The sequence below is a fragment of the Nicotiana attenuata genome, unplaced genomic scaffold (assembly GCF_001879085.1).
Source record: "Nicotiana attenuata strain UT unplaced genomic scaffold, NIATTr2, whole genome shotgun sequence".
Taxonomy (NCBI): domain Eukaryota; kingdom Viridiplantae; phylum Streptophyta; class Magnoliopsida; order Solanales; family Solanaceae; genus Nicotiana; species Nicotiana attenuata.
This window is the reverse complement of record NW_017671239.1, coordinates 207,142-223,540: the sequence shown is the minus strand read 5'-3', so window position 1 is coordinate 223,540 and position 16,399 is coordinate 207,142. Positions and strand designations below refer to the sequence as shown.

At 37.7% G+C, this 16,399-nt stretch overlaps 1 protein-coding gene and 1 pseudogene across 2 annotated transcripts; both read right to left on the bottom strand.

Moving 5' to 3' along the window:
- On the bottom strand, positions 1-4,482 carry LOC109206950 (nucleolar GTP-binding protein 1-like). 2 transcript variants are annotated; one of them, XM_019369822.1, is made up of 3 exons: positions 4,272-4,482; positions 645-2,706; positions 1-419 (listed from the first exon to the last, which is right to left on the bottom strand). In XM_019369822.1, exon 2 carries the CDS (start codon positions 2,694-2,696, stop codon positions 654-656), a length of 2,043 nt encoding a protein of 680 aa, XP_019225367.1. In that variant the 5' UTR covers positions 2,697-2,706; positions 4,272-4,482; the 3' UTR covers positions 1-419; positions 645-653. The 2 variants fall into 2 exon arrangements, with proteins under 2 accessions (XP_019225367.1, XP_019225368.1); XM_019369823.1 differs by lacking the exon at positions 4,272-4,482 and adding an exon at positions 3,268-3,318.
- A 2,819-nt stretch (positions 4,483-7,301) lies between these two features.
- On the bottom strand, positions 7,302-9,590 carry LOC109206949 (annotated as a pseudogene).
- Between the last annotated feature and the right edge of the window lie 6,809 nt (positions 9,591-16,399).

Here is a 16,399-nt window from a genome sequence, read left to right as displayed (position 1 = left end):
TCAAAAAAATCTGAGACAAAATTTAACATCGGGATAAACACAATCTTACAACAGGTATCTAAGTTCCAAAAATGCATAATAGAGGCAGCAAGTTCAGCTGCATCTTAAGCACAAACTTAAATACTTAATCTGTAGTCTTGGTCTTGCCATTTCAATAGATTGAATTCTTGACATCTTCCTCACATCTTTGTTTTTAAAAAAAAACTTACATTCTTTCACAATTTAAAGTTAAAAAACAGTATGAAAAATAGCTTAAATGAACAGCAAGCAAAGCTCAAAATAACAGAGAAGGAAAATTCAACTGCGAAAGTGTCCTAAATAAGCTGAGTTTTCTTTTAGCCTTTCTGTCCGCAACCCAAGATATTGCAACACAAGCATCTTGACAGGTACCATCAGCAAATTTCAAGATAAAATGCCATCTGGAAAACAAAAGGTAATAATTGAACTCTTGCACGCATCAATTACTGATTTTCCAAGCATTAGAAAGGAACCAAGTAACACATCATCGAACGTTCTGAAAACTCAAAGTACACAAGTAGCTATGAAGACAAGAAAACAATATAGAGAAGGCAAGAGCAGATGGAGAAAACATATTCTGGAGCCTGTAAAATGTCAAAGGAGCATCAAATGGTAGCAAGATATACCTTGGTTTACTAGCGCCGGTCAGTTTTCCCAGTTGATCGCTTTCCTGAGAAGAGATGTTTTGGTTTCAGAGTAGGAATAACTCTATCAGCCTCTCCCCGCCGAGCATCCTTGTTCCTCTTCTTAGAAGAACCCTTAGCCATCTTTATAGCCATCTTCTTCTGGGCTTTGTCCTTTAAGCCCTCCCCTGGAACAAATTCATCTGGAGGTCGTGACCTTGACCTTGATCTTGCCGTAATGGAAAGTGACCTCAATCTTTGCTTCTTGTTGGGAGTAATCTCGTCGACATCCATTGCATCCTTACCAATGTCATCTCCACGTTCAACTGATCTCTCTCGCTTACGACCCCTTGATCTACTACGGGCTCGATTGATTGCTAGAGTTGGATCCAGCCCCAAAGCAGATAACTGCCTTCCCATTCTTTTTGAAGTGAACTTCTTGTCTTTGTCAAACTTTCTTGGTACAGTGGGTCGGCTCTCTGCGGTGCTTTTCTTAATTCTATGCTGTTGAATGAGCAAACTCTTTTGTTTCCGGATTTCAGCTAATGCTGCTTGTTCTTCAGGGGTCAGCTCAACGCCGTCCATCTCAAAATCATCATCTCCTTCTTCATCCTGACGAAGACCTTCTTCTCTCTCCAATTCTTCAAGCCTTTGTAAGATATCAGGGTCAATAAAGTCATAGACATTGTGCCCATCTAAAATTTCTGGCAGTACATCTTCCTTCCACTCTTCGTTTGCTAATAGATAGTGCTTCCTCAAGCTGGCAGAGTAAACACCTGCACCCCCGTTCTCATTCTCCAGATCTCTCTCAAGTTTCCTTTTCTGTTTCTCAGCATCTGCCTCAGCTTCCTTAGCTCTGGCTTCCAACACTGCCTGAGGTATGCATGCTGGCCTCTCTTTCTGGTCACGTGGTTTTGGCATAGCAACATGGAAGCGGTTCAAGCAGTCATTCAACTTTTTCGACTTCATTTTCAATTCCACCCTCTGATTCAGTAACCTCTCACAAGCTGCATTCTTCACCGAAATCACGCCATCTTCAGTCAACGTGCTCATAGTTAACAACACACCTGCTTCATCTGTTGCCTCGCCACCTTGACCCATCACTGTCTTCATGGCTTCATCTTTCATCTCTGCGACTAACTTCTTGTCTACCTCAGAAATCCCTTCTAACGGCTGCAAGTCCGTTTTGTTGCACACGATCATCAAGGGTTTGTTCATAAAGAGTGATTTGATGCTGTGGAAAAGAGCAGCCTGCTGCGCAATGCTATAGCCACAAGACCCAGAAATATCAAGGAAAAACAACACAGCAGCCCTCAGATGTGCTAGAGCTGTAATACTACACATCTCAATGATATTACGATCCTCAAATGGCCTATCCAGAATACCAGGAGTGTCGATCACTTGATACCTCAGATATTTGTAGTCAGTATGACCGACAAACAAGGACTTTGTAGTGAAAGCATAAGGCTGCACATCCACATCCGCTCTTGTAATTTTGTTGATGAATGAGCTCTTGCCGACATTTGGATACCCACAAATCAAGATTGTCCGAGTATTGGGATCAATTGAGGGAAGTCTCGCCATGTGCTGCCTAATCTGTTCTAAATAAGCTAAACTTGGGCCAATGCGCTTTATAACAGTGCACATACGCCCAAGAGCAGAAACCTTCAGGGACTTGCAGCGATAGAGTGAGTCGCCATACTTCAACAATTTCACATAATCTTTAGCAATTTTTGAAATCAAATTTCTAGCAGTATTAATTTGGCCAAGGGCAAGCTTGTAGTGATCTTTGTTGTAGAGCACATGAAGAAGGTCCCCATAGAAAGGATGGATATCGTCAAGCCTGGGGAACTCATCAATAATGGTGGAGAGTTTGTCATAGAAATTCTGCTGTGTATACTTCACTTTGCGCATGTAAAATTGACGTATACGAGAGATAGCATATCCTTTGTGGACAACAGTAGGAGTTTGACGCTGCGTGCGAGACAGAATGATATCGACAAAGTCCTTCCCATTGGGAACCACCGTAATCTTCTTAAAGTTGTACTGCACCATTTTTTATAATCTGGATCAAGTAAAACGAAAAACAGCATGAGCAGATGCACACAAAAAAATCAGCAATCAATCCAATCAATCAGCAATTCAAAATTGCAAAAGTATCTTCCATTGAAAAGCTTATTAATTGGTCCTTCAAATCCTAAAACTATGAAAATACACACAATTACGGGAGAGAAATTCTTTGGCCTCAAGTTCAAAATTTACCACTAGACTATTCCATTCGGTTTTTTCAGTCTATGCCTTTAATATGCTAGTATGTCATGCATTAGAGCTGAAAATAGAAACCTTTTACAGCATGTAGAGACTATCTTAAAATCTGCCCAGATAGACGTACCCAGTCACCTCATCTGATTTTAGATAAATTCATTGCAAATTACGATCATGTAACTACAGTTAGAGGTTCTTCATACTCAAATCACCCTAAAGAGGAAAAAGAAATCTTGAATATACTGGATTGTAGCAAGTTCATGACATTAAAATGAAACCCAACACTTCTCAAGTTCAAAGTTAAACGACTAAATAATTGAAATCCCACAAAGAAACATGTGAAAGATGATCTGGTTCATACCCAATAACAAAGCCACTGAAGCTTAACAAGGTTTTCCCAATGCAATACGATAATTTTTGGAATTCAGAAAAAAAAATCAATAAAAGAAAATTTCCATCAAAAGGGAAAACAATATGCTGCACAAGAATCAAAATCTAAATGTTTGAAGCATAAAGGTTGTAACTTTTACTTTCACTTTCAGTTCCACAAAAACAAAGAGCAAATCAATCAACTCAAATTATATCTTAAGCACCAATATCAGCAAAATTCATGTACTGAAATAGAAAGTAACAAACCTACCCACTTACATATACCCAAATAAACCACTCGCCGAAATTTTCAACAAAATTTCAGAATATGAATATAACTAAATATGAACTCAACTCTTCAGCATCAGCAAAAGCAAATGAATAAGAAAAAAACATAACCTTAGCCTAATTGAATAGATAAAACAACACAATAATACAACTCAAATTTGAGATGCAGAGTGAAGAAATTGCGAGAATAGAAGGCGGCGAAGAGGGACACTATGGAGGAAGAAGTCTGAATATCCCTATGTTCCAATGCCCTGTCTAACTGTTCAGCCAAGAAATGAAGAAATACAATGAAATTGAACAACCATATCTTCAGAAAGAAGTAAATAGACTTGTAGACATTTGCTGGCATTTGGAGCCAACTCAAATTCTTGTGGCTTAATGCCTTAATACACAAGGAGACAGGCTGCATATCAATTGCAGAACAAGGCAACAAGCTGCAAATTTTAAAAGGTTGTACTCTTAACAGGCTGCAAATTTTTTCTCTGAAAATGGCAGAAAATATATGCAATAGTAGCAGCATTAACAGAACAACAGTAGCAGAATTAACACTTAACAGTAGCAGCATTAACAGTAGCAGTAGGCCAGTAGCATAATTAACAGTAGCAGCAGCCAGCAGACTCTAACAAGCAGCGAAGTTAAACACACACAGTGCAATAAAAACAACAAAAACAGAGGGCATCCCTGATAACCAGAACCAAAACGAAGTACCTGAAGAAGATTTTGACTACTCCCAAAGGGCACAATGGCTTAGAGCTGGCATATTAGCAGCCGATCACTTTCTGTATTTGGTCTTCGTTTGCCCGGAATTTGTGAAACTATCGGAATGCTAATGCTAAACCCTAAATCGGAATGACTTTCTGAGGAGTGGAGAGTGAGTAATGAGGAGTCTGTTCGGGACTGAGTGGTGCCTAATGCAGTAACGCTAAAGCCCTAATTGAATAGAGAGTGGGCTTGGGGCTTGGGCAGTTGGGCTGGGGCGCTGGAGTGAGCAGTGGGCGGACAAATTTTCATAAAGCACTATCTTTTAGTGGTAATTAGCTATCTATAGATACCATTTGCTATATTACGGATTATAGATACGTTTTACGTTGTTATAAGATGTATTAGATGTATTTAAGCTACTGTATTCATGAATACAATAGCAAAATAGGCGTGAATCATGGAAGTCCAGCTAATCAGTTGTTGTATTCGAGTGTATTCGACTGTATTCATGGCGTGAAACATGGGAGTACAGCTGGACAGATTATTGTATTCGACTATATTCACGGCGTGAAACGGGGGGATTACACTGTTTTTAAACGGAAAGTGAATCAATTAACATAATAGACTCCTAATATAACTCAACAAACTCAATTATAACACACAAATTTTGTATTTCCAGTTATAAAAAAGATTCTCAACCGAAAAATACCCCAAAAATATGGCAATCTTCAGAAAAATTATATAATACATCTGAATACATAAATTATATTAATTAAAAAAATATATAAATACATTCATGGCATATAGCGAGACAGTGAATACAATGAAATACATAGAATATAGCAGGATACATTGAAATACAATGAAAAAAAGATAGTGAATACAATGAAATACATGGATTTCAGCGAGATACATTGAATTACAATGAATACAATGAAATATATGAAAATACAACGTGATAAGAATGGAAAAACCCTAGCACACAACTAGAAATCAGAGGCGCCGCACGATATAGACATAGTAATTCACGTTATTCACCGACACCACCAACAACACATCTGGATATCTTGGTAGTCTTGTTTGGGTTAAGTCTTCAAGCAACAGAAGAAACAAGAAGTGACTTGATGGATCTGTCTCCCTTCTCCTCCCCTCCTCCATCATGGGTGTCTAGTCCATTAATTGACTCCTCAGTTCATCCTACAACTTCTAATTCTCACTTCAAATACAAAAATACTAGCCTTAATAAAGTTGATGTCGGTTGAATATTTGGAAAAGGGTCACTTAAGTCACTCACATCAACAAAAGTACTGATCTCTTCCTTCTTTGACAAACTTTATTTGATGGCTGTATTATCTAAGAAAGATCTGTGAAAAACGTGAGGGGGGAGATTAGATAGAGTAGACGATAAGGTTTTGCACAAAATTGAGGGGAAAAGTCAGAGAAGTCTTCGTGGTATACCAGGCAAAATATTGTGTTTTCAGGGAATGTGGGAAGAGAATGGCATGTATCAAAGTAGAGAGAAAGAAAATAGTTTAACTGAATAGCGTATTTAGTGACTTAGGGGTAGGAAGTAACCAAAATTAGATATTTTGCTATAAACATTAAAAGGTATCTATAGAATATAATTTTTTTAAATGGTATTTATTTAAAATAAATAAGGTGTTAACCTTTGCTACAGGAGGTAAAAATTCCTATATTAAAAGTTCTTGGGCTGGGGCGCTGGGACAGAGGTCCAACTTAAAAAAAAGTCTTTAAAAATTCGGTAATTCGGTATTTCGGTATACCGAAATTTCAAGATCCTAATACCGAGGACCGTATCGTAAAACCGAAATACCGAAAATATAATACCGAATTAGACCGAAATGCCGAAAAAACCGAAACCAAAATACAGAATTAATTCGGTCCGGTTCGGAATTCGGTTTTTCGGATTTTATGCCCACCCCTAGCCTGAACTCACTACTTTCGGCACGAAACATAAATTTATGTGTAAAAATTATCTAAAATAGGAACAAATAGTAGATATGAACTCATAACTTTAACAATATAATATGTTCAATACTGATTTTTTTAAAGATTGAACCCATAAAATTCAAATTTTGGATCCGCCTCTAAGAAGGTCAACAGCATCAATATGAAATACCTTACTCCCTTATTATCAGTTTGACACATACAAGAAACTATAGGTCATCATTGCAACTTCAGCCAGTATATTACGACTAGGGGCAGTTCAAAATCGATCTGTAACCGTTAACCAAACAGAATCGATCTTACTGGCTTATTGGTATCGGATTATCGGGTAGCGGTTGGTGAACGGATTGAGATTTTATAATTAACGGCTTAACGGTTTAGGAGCGGATTACTCGATTTTCTTATCTGATAAACCGTTAACCCGTTAAGAATTTTTATATTTATACTTTTACCCCTATGCTAGTGAAATCATTGGAATTCCTTTTTATTCTATTTTCTCCTTTGTCGAGTAGATTGAATTTTTTTAATAAAAAAAAATTAAAATCATGTAACCTGGAATTATGCGATGTTATGTAAACATGAAAGCTTGGTGTACCCATGTCATATTTTAAAGTACCTAAATAATTCAAAATAATTTAGAGATAAAGTTCTAGTCTTTTCTATTGTTATTAGAAGCTTTGTTATGTAGCATAATAGCCTTAATTTATAGGTGGAAATACTTTTTTTTACTCGTTCGACAATCAAATACAAATTATAAAGTGTTAATAAATTCTATCATGTAGCAATAAATTAATATTGTTCAAAAAAAATTATTTGATTTATCCGTTAAACCGCCTGATAACCTCCCAATAATTGTTAATCCAATACAAATCCATCTGTTATCTTATGGCTAGCGGATTACAATATTTATAATCCGATAACCGATAAGCCGAACAGTTAAGCATAATTATCTGACAATCCGCCCGATAAGCACCCCTAATTACGACCGTTTTCAAACTAAAATCAGTTAGAATGAACTAGCGAGAAAGTATGGAAGAATTCCCTATCATAAAGATTGAAATACATAAATGCGAAAAAATGATTTCAGCTTCTCCCTATAAATATGCTCCTTTTGTTCCCATTTCTTCTAAAAATGTTAATACAATACAAACGGAAGCCAATAACTTACAGAAAATTGAAAAGTGAAATTTCTATCCAAAACAGCCAAAAAATGTACCAAAAAATGCTATATATGGAAGCCTGCCTGTTTGTTAGCATTACGTAATAGTTCTACCAGAAATCACCACAAGAACATGAACCCTCCACAAAATGATGAAAGCGATTCCGGTCCCTCACTATGATCTTGCGTCCTGTGATTTTTGAGACAAGCTTGGTGACAGCATGGCAATCTGGACAAACACGGAGATTCTTGACAATCTTGATCGTAGTTCCTGGCTGAGTACTAATTAGCCCACAAGCAATGGCTAGCCTTTCACTATGAACAACAAGCGATTTCTGCTTCTCAACTTCCCCAAGATTATGCAAGACTACATCAGACAGTGGCATGTAACCATGAGCCTCGAGCCACTTGTTCATCTCCTCCAGCATTCTGTAAATTTCTTTGCTTTTGTGATGTTTCATATCACCGGTAAGGAACTCGTGCACTTTATTATTGACCTCAATAGAGCTATAGCCAGGTTCCTTGTCTACTCCGCTACTCTTCATCAACGCCCTCACCTTTGCCACACCATCCCAATCACCGCCAGCAGCATATATATTGGATAGCAGAACATAAGTTCCTGAAGTAGCAAAATCCTGTTCCGCCAGGAAATCCATAATTTTCTCTGCAAGCCTTACGTTCCCATGAATCCTATAAGCAGTCAGTAATGTTCCCCATAAAATAGGATCGGAATCAATCTTCATACTTTTGAAAAATTCATAAGCTTCTTCTAGCTATCCAGCTCGTCCAAGAAGATTCACCATGCAACCATAGTGCTCAACCTTTGGCTCAATTCGATACTTGTCCATTAAGTGAAAGTAATCCCACCCTTCAGCGACCAATCCAGCATTAGCGCAAGCACTTAAAATGCCAATAAAGGTTATATCAGTAGGCTGGAGACCCAACTCACACATCTCATTGAATAGCTGCAAAGCTTCAAGGCTAAATCCGTGCATCGCATATCCTACAACCATTGAATTCCATGTTATGACATCCTTATCTCTCATCTGATCAAACACCATTCTTGCATCCTCTAAACTCCCAGACTTGCTATACATGTCAATCAAAGCAGTACCTACATGTTTATTTAATTGAATTCTGTTACTCTTCACATAAGCATGAATCCACCGACCTGATTCCAGTACTCCCACTTGCGCACAAGCAGAAAGAGCCGCCACCACAGTTACTTCATTAGGTTTTACTTTTGACTGTAACATCTGCCTAAAAAGAACCAAAGCTTCATTAGGCCTACCATGTTGGCTATACCCATCAATCATGGCATTCCAACAAACAACATCCCTCTCCTCCATCCTGTCAAACAACACTCTTGCCTCTTGCACATACCCATTCATTGTATATCCAGTAATCATTGTTGTCAACGACACCAACGACCTTTCAGGCATTATTTCAAAGAGTTTGAAAGCTGAAACAATGTCACTGTGTCTTGCATAGACATCCACAAGAGCAGTTTGAACATATGTATCAGATTCATATCCGAGTTTTAGGGCTTGAGAATGAAGGGCTTTTCCTGATTCAAGTGGGCAAGCTTTTAGGATGGAAGAAAATGTAAATGCATTAGGCTCAATATTTTGAGTTAGCATTTGGATATATAAGACAAAGGCTCGTTCAAAGAGATCATTGATCACATGACTATGGATAATGGCACTGTAAGAGAACACAGTTGGACTTTGAGTGTGCTTAAAGACGGAAAGAGAATGTTTGAGGTGTCCAAGAGAAGAGTATGATTTTTGGATCTTAAAGTTCAAGACCGAGTCACTCTCCAGGCCGCAACGAATAAGAAATGCATGAATCTGTAAAAGCTGTCTGATGCTTTGGATTTTTCTACCAAAAGTCTAAGTTTATCAGGTGATGGCCTATGGCTGTACTTAGAGGTAGTACTAGTAGTGTATAGTGTTGGGTTGGAGAAAAGGGAAGTTCCAGACATGATTTCAGCCATTGCATTGTCAAAGCTTTGGTTGGGAACTCTTTCAAGACTGTAATTTGTCCAAGACCCAGAGATCACTCAATATGCAACTAAGACGACGACAGGACACAAAAGGCATTTGATCAAGCACCTGCCAGTCACAAATTGTAAGAACATAATTATAAGGAAGATTCTGAACAGCTGTTAGAAAGTTGGAAACTATGATAAAAAAGGAATTATGTTGTCATACAATATTCCAAACACAATCAGTCTCACTCTCATCCCCCCACCCCCACCCCCACCCCATAAAATTAAAAAAGGAAAAGATAGACTATTCTCAGCACTGAACCAGCAATAAAGAAATACGTCCAGTAGTTCTTATCAGTTCACAGATAAGGTGTGCATACACTCTACCCTCCCTAGGCCCCACTATGTGGATTACACTGGGTTTGTTATTGTTATTGTAGTTCTTATCAGTCCAATCCCACGAAAAAGTAGGAAAAAGGTAGCCCCAAACTAAGCAAACAAAAAGGTGGCTACTTTTGACAATATTTACCGATAAGCTTGTTCCATCAAAGAGAAAGGATTTTAGCAAAGTTAAGTTAGTACCAATCCTTAAAACAAAGTACCTACTAGTAGTATGTTTCTTTATCCGTTAGCATGTCTTACTTGAAGCAAAAGGTTTCATCAGATAAAGAAAGAGACTAAACACCTCAAATGGAACAACAACAACAACAACAAACTCAGTGAATTCCCATAAGTGGGGTCTGAAGAGGGTAGATTGTACGCATAGGGGCGGATGCATACTTAACGAAGCGGCGTCGAAATTTTTTACTAACAGATGCATTAATACTGTAAGGAAAGGGATAAGTAGGAAAAAATAACACCACTTGACATAAATTATCTCTTAGAATGCATCAGTTATGTGCATAATTTTGCTCTAAGAGATTAGAGGTTCGAACCTTAACTAGCACATTTTTTTGCAAATATTTGAGAGAGCCTATGTGGTTCAAAATTGTGATGAAGTTGAATTGAACTCATCAAAACCAATAGGCTAAGATTCATTCTTGTGTAGAACAATGATAATTAAAGTTATTATTTCCGTTCTTCTATAAATTTCGACACCGCTCAAAAATTTTGGCGTACGCGGTTTTACCCCTACCTTGGAAATCCAGAGAGGTTGTTTGTGATAGACCATCGATTGTTTCTGATAGACCATCGTGTAAAGAGAAATATACATATATGAAGCTAAATGCATTTAGAGTCTAACCTTTGTAGTTCATCTCTAAGGTCTCTAGAGTAGACAATTTAGAAAGAATTTAACACCACAAAATATGAGAATTCTTTCAGGAGTGTACTGAGGACTCTCTTGCTTCTCTTTCGCTACTTGGAAGAGTAATTGCAGTTCCACTGCACCCAAGGGACGGAAAGAAATTACAATTAGGATGAACGACGTCGTAGCAACATTATTTTTGTTGGTGCTAATTTTCCCCTTCCATATCTAGTTCAGTATACTCCGGTCCTCATATCCTTTTGGATTTTGAACTTTTTCTGTTGAAATACTCCATTTTTCGTCTAATTTTTTCCTTCTAAATTTTGGAATATAGACATGAATAGTGCTAATATTTTGAAAGATTTATTACTTACTGCTCCTTTTAAAATATTTTTAGAAATTAACCTTTACCTCTACTCTTGGAACTAGGAGCAGGAGGGAAGGAAGAGAATATAAGTCGAGGAATACAGAAGAAAAAGTGGGAGAATATCGTATTATTGTTAAATTACAGCACTTGGTAAAAAAAAATTAGTCCTTATTTAACATATTAATACTTTTAGATTAAGTGATTATTGGATGTATCTTTTGTTTGTAGAAAAACCTTATTTTTTAATATTTTGTACCATAAGATCAGACAGATTCTAATATTATTTTCAGAAACTCCACTTAAATCAGGGAGAAATTCAAAAATAGCCAGATTTACCACTGGTCGTTGAAAAATAGCCAAGTTTCAAAAGTTATCGAAATTTAGCCACTTTAAATCTGAGCGAAAACACTGTTCAAAATCCGAAAAAATATGCCCGCAAATTTTACGGGAGTTCCAGCATAAGTATGCTTAAACTCCCGTAAATTTTACGGGAGTTCCAGGATAACTATGCTGGAACTCCCGCAAATTTTACGGGAGTTCAAGCATAATTATGCTGGAACTCCCGCAAATTTTACGGGAGTTCCAGCAAGTATAATTGTCTAGTATAATATACTGGAGTTTGGAGCACTGGTGCTCCAGTCTCCCGCAATTTTTACAGGAGTTAGCAAAGTATACCGGTCCAGCATAATATGCTGGAGTTCGTACACAAATGCACCAGAACTCCCGTATATTATACTGGACCGGTCCCTGTTGCAGCAAAATAGTGGTTATTTTCATTGACTTGATAAACGCTAGCTATTTTCATTGACCAGTGTGAAAACTGGCTATACCATGATATTTTGTCCTTAAATCAAGATCAAGATCAAACCCAAACGAGATGTTACAACTTTTTTGGTTGAAAGAGAAAGTGGGAAAACAAAATCCACAATGATTGCTTAGGAAAGAAAAGATTGTAGATGAAAGAAATACACTCTCATCCTTTATCTTTTCCTGTTCACTTCTATATTTGGAAACTAAGGAATGTGAGAAAATAAATAGTACAATTAACTTACTTTACATTCCTTTCTCTCCTTCTCAAACAAAGCATGGATCTGAAACCAAGCATGAAATTACTAATACAATTAACCAACACTCTCCCAGCTGGCTTCTAAAGCAAGTCCAAGAAGAGATAAATCGTTATTTACATGATTTTCTCATTAACAGATGAAACATAGAGATAAAAGCCACTAGTTTGATGTACAAAATAGAGTTTAACCAATAGAGAGTATGGCGCAAGTTGCTTGCACTTAAAAACATTTGAGAAATGAATTGAACTGAAAACGTTGGAGGGGCATTGTTCAGTCTTCAGAAGAATCAGATATGACTAACATGACAAATATATCAAAATCACATTAACAGACAAACATGAAATAAAAAGAAGAAGTACAAAATAAAGAAGCCTCTTCATATTCAAATCAAATTTACTGAGCTACCAGAATTGACAAAATCAGTAACCAACTTCAGTTCTCCTGGATTCTGTCATCGGAAAGCACCGTCTCGTTCGAAAAATTGAACCTGCTAGTTGCACCAAAGATATCAGCAAGTTGCAACACAGTCCTTTGACAGGCAGCACTTGTTGGCAGGACAGCATCTGAAAGACAAAGGATGCATTCAGGGAGAAATTCTATCTTGTTGAAGGTTGGAGCGTAGAGTGCCAGCGCCGCCCGACAGAATATGAATCCGCATATTCCATTCAATGTGTTTCGTTATGGACTCAAAGTTATGTTTCCGTAAGCAACAGAAAAGTATATATGTATAACTAACTCCTTTGAGAGATAAAAATTAGAATACTAGCCTACCAGGTTTACTCAACCCCCATATGTACCTAGCAAGACTGCGAATTATATGTAGGGAATATGACTACCTCTGTATTTTGTATCTGCTATATGCTTTATACCTTTTTACTACCTACACACAAATGCCTATTCGCAAACAGTTCCGTTTCCTCCCTTCTACTGCAAACTTCAGCTTTCTATGCAACTAGCCTTCCAGCCCATAGAAATATCTGGTGTTATTTCTGATAATAACACCAGATTTTTCTACGTTCCCACACGACACCTCAAGTGACCATGTCCTTGTCACATTTTTGAGATACAACAGCAAACACTTGATCATAATAAAAAAGAGTTCACATCTAACCCCAAAACCCACCCCCAAAAAGCCGAAAGAAATACAAGTTCAAATCAACTTAACTGATGTTCTGAACCAACATTTTTGGAACATAAAATTTGATGTACGAGTGATTCATCAGTTTCTCCAAGTGGAGTAATAGATTTTGCCCTTATACATGTTCCAATGTTAAATCAACTACTGTCAACAAGTAGCCTATGGTGCACACATGGTACTTCAACGGAGATCATCTTTAACCTACTGTTCTTACATTAAAATAAGATTTGGAACGTTTATTGGACTGTGATAGCCATCTATGGATTTCTAATCTAAAAACAGATTCAAGCTCCCATATCCAAGCAGTCGAGGGTTACTTCAAACTTGATTAATCACATGAATACTGAAGAAAATGTTGGGGAAGAGTAGCAACCGACCTTAAAATGAGCCTCCGTAAAAATGGATCTCCAAGAGTTTGAGACCAAACAGGATTAAGATTGTCTGGTGCTGCCATTAACAAACCCCACTCATTTAATGATGAAGAAAGAAGTTTCTCAGCCTTACCATACATTTCCTGAAAGTAAGAATCCATACTTGAGCAAACCAAGCACGTATGAAAGAACAGATAAGATGAAGTTGAGGTTTAAGCTAACACACCATGTCAATGTCGGAAGCTGTGAAACCAAGCATCAAAATGAAAGCTTGTAAAGGAACTGTAAGAAAACTGGTGAATGAGCTTCCACTTGGCTGACGAGAAGAATCCATAGCAGATATAGGCAGTGAAATAGTGGGAGAGAGTAGCATGGCAACTGGTTCTCCCTTCTCTGACCCACTTAAGGCCTATTCACATTCATGCAAAAATAATATTATTCGTGCGACCTCATCAAAAGAAAATATTATTCATGCGACTGCAATAAATAAAAGCAAAAGGTTCATTCCCTAAATAATAGCCTTTAACAAAATGATCAACATTAAACTAAAAACCACTATTCTTAGACATTTACGTTAACTTCCAGGATATCCCACATATGTTTTCTGTTGCATCTTAATTACTTCAGACTTATCTACTCGAAAGCATATAGGGATATCAAGAAACAATGAGATAGCTCCCACTAAGAAAACAGAATGAGCTGATGAAGTATGTTTTGTAAAAGAAAGCATGCTGGAAAAAAAGAAAAGTGCAACCTAAATATTGTCCTAGCTTGAAATGACACTAGGAGAAACTCTAATATACCTTCAGAGATCAAGACTGATACTATATAACATCATCAAAATTTGTAGTCTATTTCACACATAGATAGGGCTTCTAGAACACCATTCAGCTGACGATTTTGGTTGAGCAAAATGTATTAACAACAAAACAATTGACCCCTGAAAATTAAGTTAAAAAATACGATAACTACGAAGATTAAGGTATCATAGTTTAAACTCCAGGATGTTGAGGGGCACAAAGATAATAGCATAAATCAAGAAATAAAAACTTAAGGAAACTTACCCAGTAGCAAATGCAGAATAATACATCATAGTCACTCATGGATTATACCATATTTCGAAAAGCCTGTGTAGCCTAGTCATCCAAATACAAGCTACAGTAGTTATTCCAGTGTAATGATTCTCTTGCAACCAAAGAAAGTTTCAAAATCTTCTCTCACCAGTCTGCTTACGTCTGCCAAACCTGTGACGACCTAAAGGGTCATCACCTGTTTTCTTACTCATTCCGTGCTTCTGAGGCCTTGAAAACCTCATTTAGGGTTGCCTCGATTTGCGTGCGCAGTCCGGGCGCGTAGCTGGAAAGCTTAAATATGAATTCTGTGAGAAAAATGCTAAATTTTGATATTTAATTGATTAAATTTGACTTCGGTCAACATTTTGGGCAAACGGACCCGGACCCGTAATTTGACGGTCCCGGAGGGTCCGTAGGAAAATATGGGACTTGGGCGTATGCCCGGAATCGAATTCCGAGGTCCCAAGCCCGAGAAATGAATTTTTGTGTGAAATTGTTTTCTGGAAATGATTAAGGAAAATGAAAATGAAATTTGATTAAAAGACTATGGTTTCGGGCTAGTATTTTGGTTCCGACGCCCGTTACAAGTCTTATATATGGTTTAAGCGCTTTCTGTAAAGTTTGGTTGAAAACGGACGTCGTTTGACGTGTTTCGGACTTAAAATGGAAAAAAATGATGTTTCATGAAAATTTGGAAGAAATCATGAGTTTTGAGGCTTGATTCGATGTATATGATGTTATTTTGGCGGTTTGATCGCGCGAGTAAGTCCGTAGGATATTTTTGAGGTTGTGTGCATATTTGGTTTGGAACCCCGAGGGCTCGGGTGAGTTTTGGATAGGTGTCGGATTGCATTTTTGAATTTTGGAAAATCTGGTATGATCAGGCCTGCAGGCTTCGCATTTGCGAAGCCTGGTTCGCAAATGCGAACTCGCAAATGCGAAGGCTGGATCGCAAATGCGAAACCAGCCCAGGCCTGCTTGGCTCGCAAATGCGAAGGTTGAGCTTTCGCAAATGCGAAGCATATTTCGCAAATGCGAAGACCTTCTATCTGGCCTAAGTTCGCAAATGCGAACAAATGTATCCCGTAACAGGTCGGGGTTCGCAATTGCGAACCCCAGTTCGCAAATCCCATATCTGCAACCTGCATATTTTTATACTTAGTCGAATTTTGAACCATTTTTCATCCCATTTTCAAAACACAACTCCTTAGGCGATTTTCCAAGAACAAGACTTCTTCCAAATCATTTGTAAGTTGATTTTTACTCATTTCCTTCAATCATTAACATCATTTAACATGTTTTCAACTTAAAATCAAGGATTTTCATGGGTGAAATTGGAGGTTTTGGGTATAACCTAGGTTTTCTAAAAATTGGGGATTTGGACCTCAATTTGAGGTCCGATTTCAAAACAATTTACATATTTGAGTTCGTGGGGGAATGGGTAACCGGGTTTTGGTTCGAACCTCGGGTTTTGACCACGTGGGCCCGGGGGCAATTTTGGATTTTTTGGGAAAAACTTGGGAAATTCATTTTTATGCATTCAAATTGATTCATTTAGTGTTTAGTAAAGTAATTGAGTAATTTGTGGCTAGATTCGAGCGAATTGGAGGTGGAATCTCGGGGTAAAGCTATAGTTGAGGCTTGAGTTGAGTTCAAAGCATCGAGGTAAGTGTTTGGTTTTACCCTAGCTTGAGGGATTAGGAGTTGAGTCATAATTGCTACTGTTTGTGTTGAGTACGACGTATGGGCATGGTG

What these genes read in the sequence shown, in the direction of transcription:
- LOC109206950 (XM_019369822.1), bottom strand. Translation starts at nt 2,696, where the DNA reads ATGGTGCAGTACAACTTTAAGAAGATTACGGTGGTTCCCAATGGGAAG.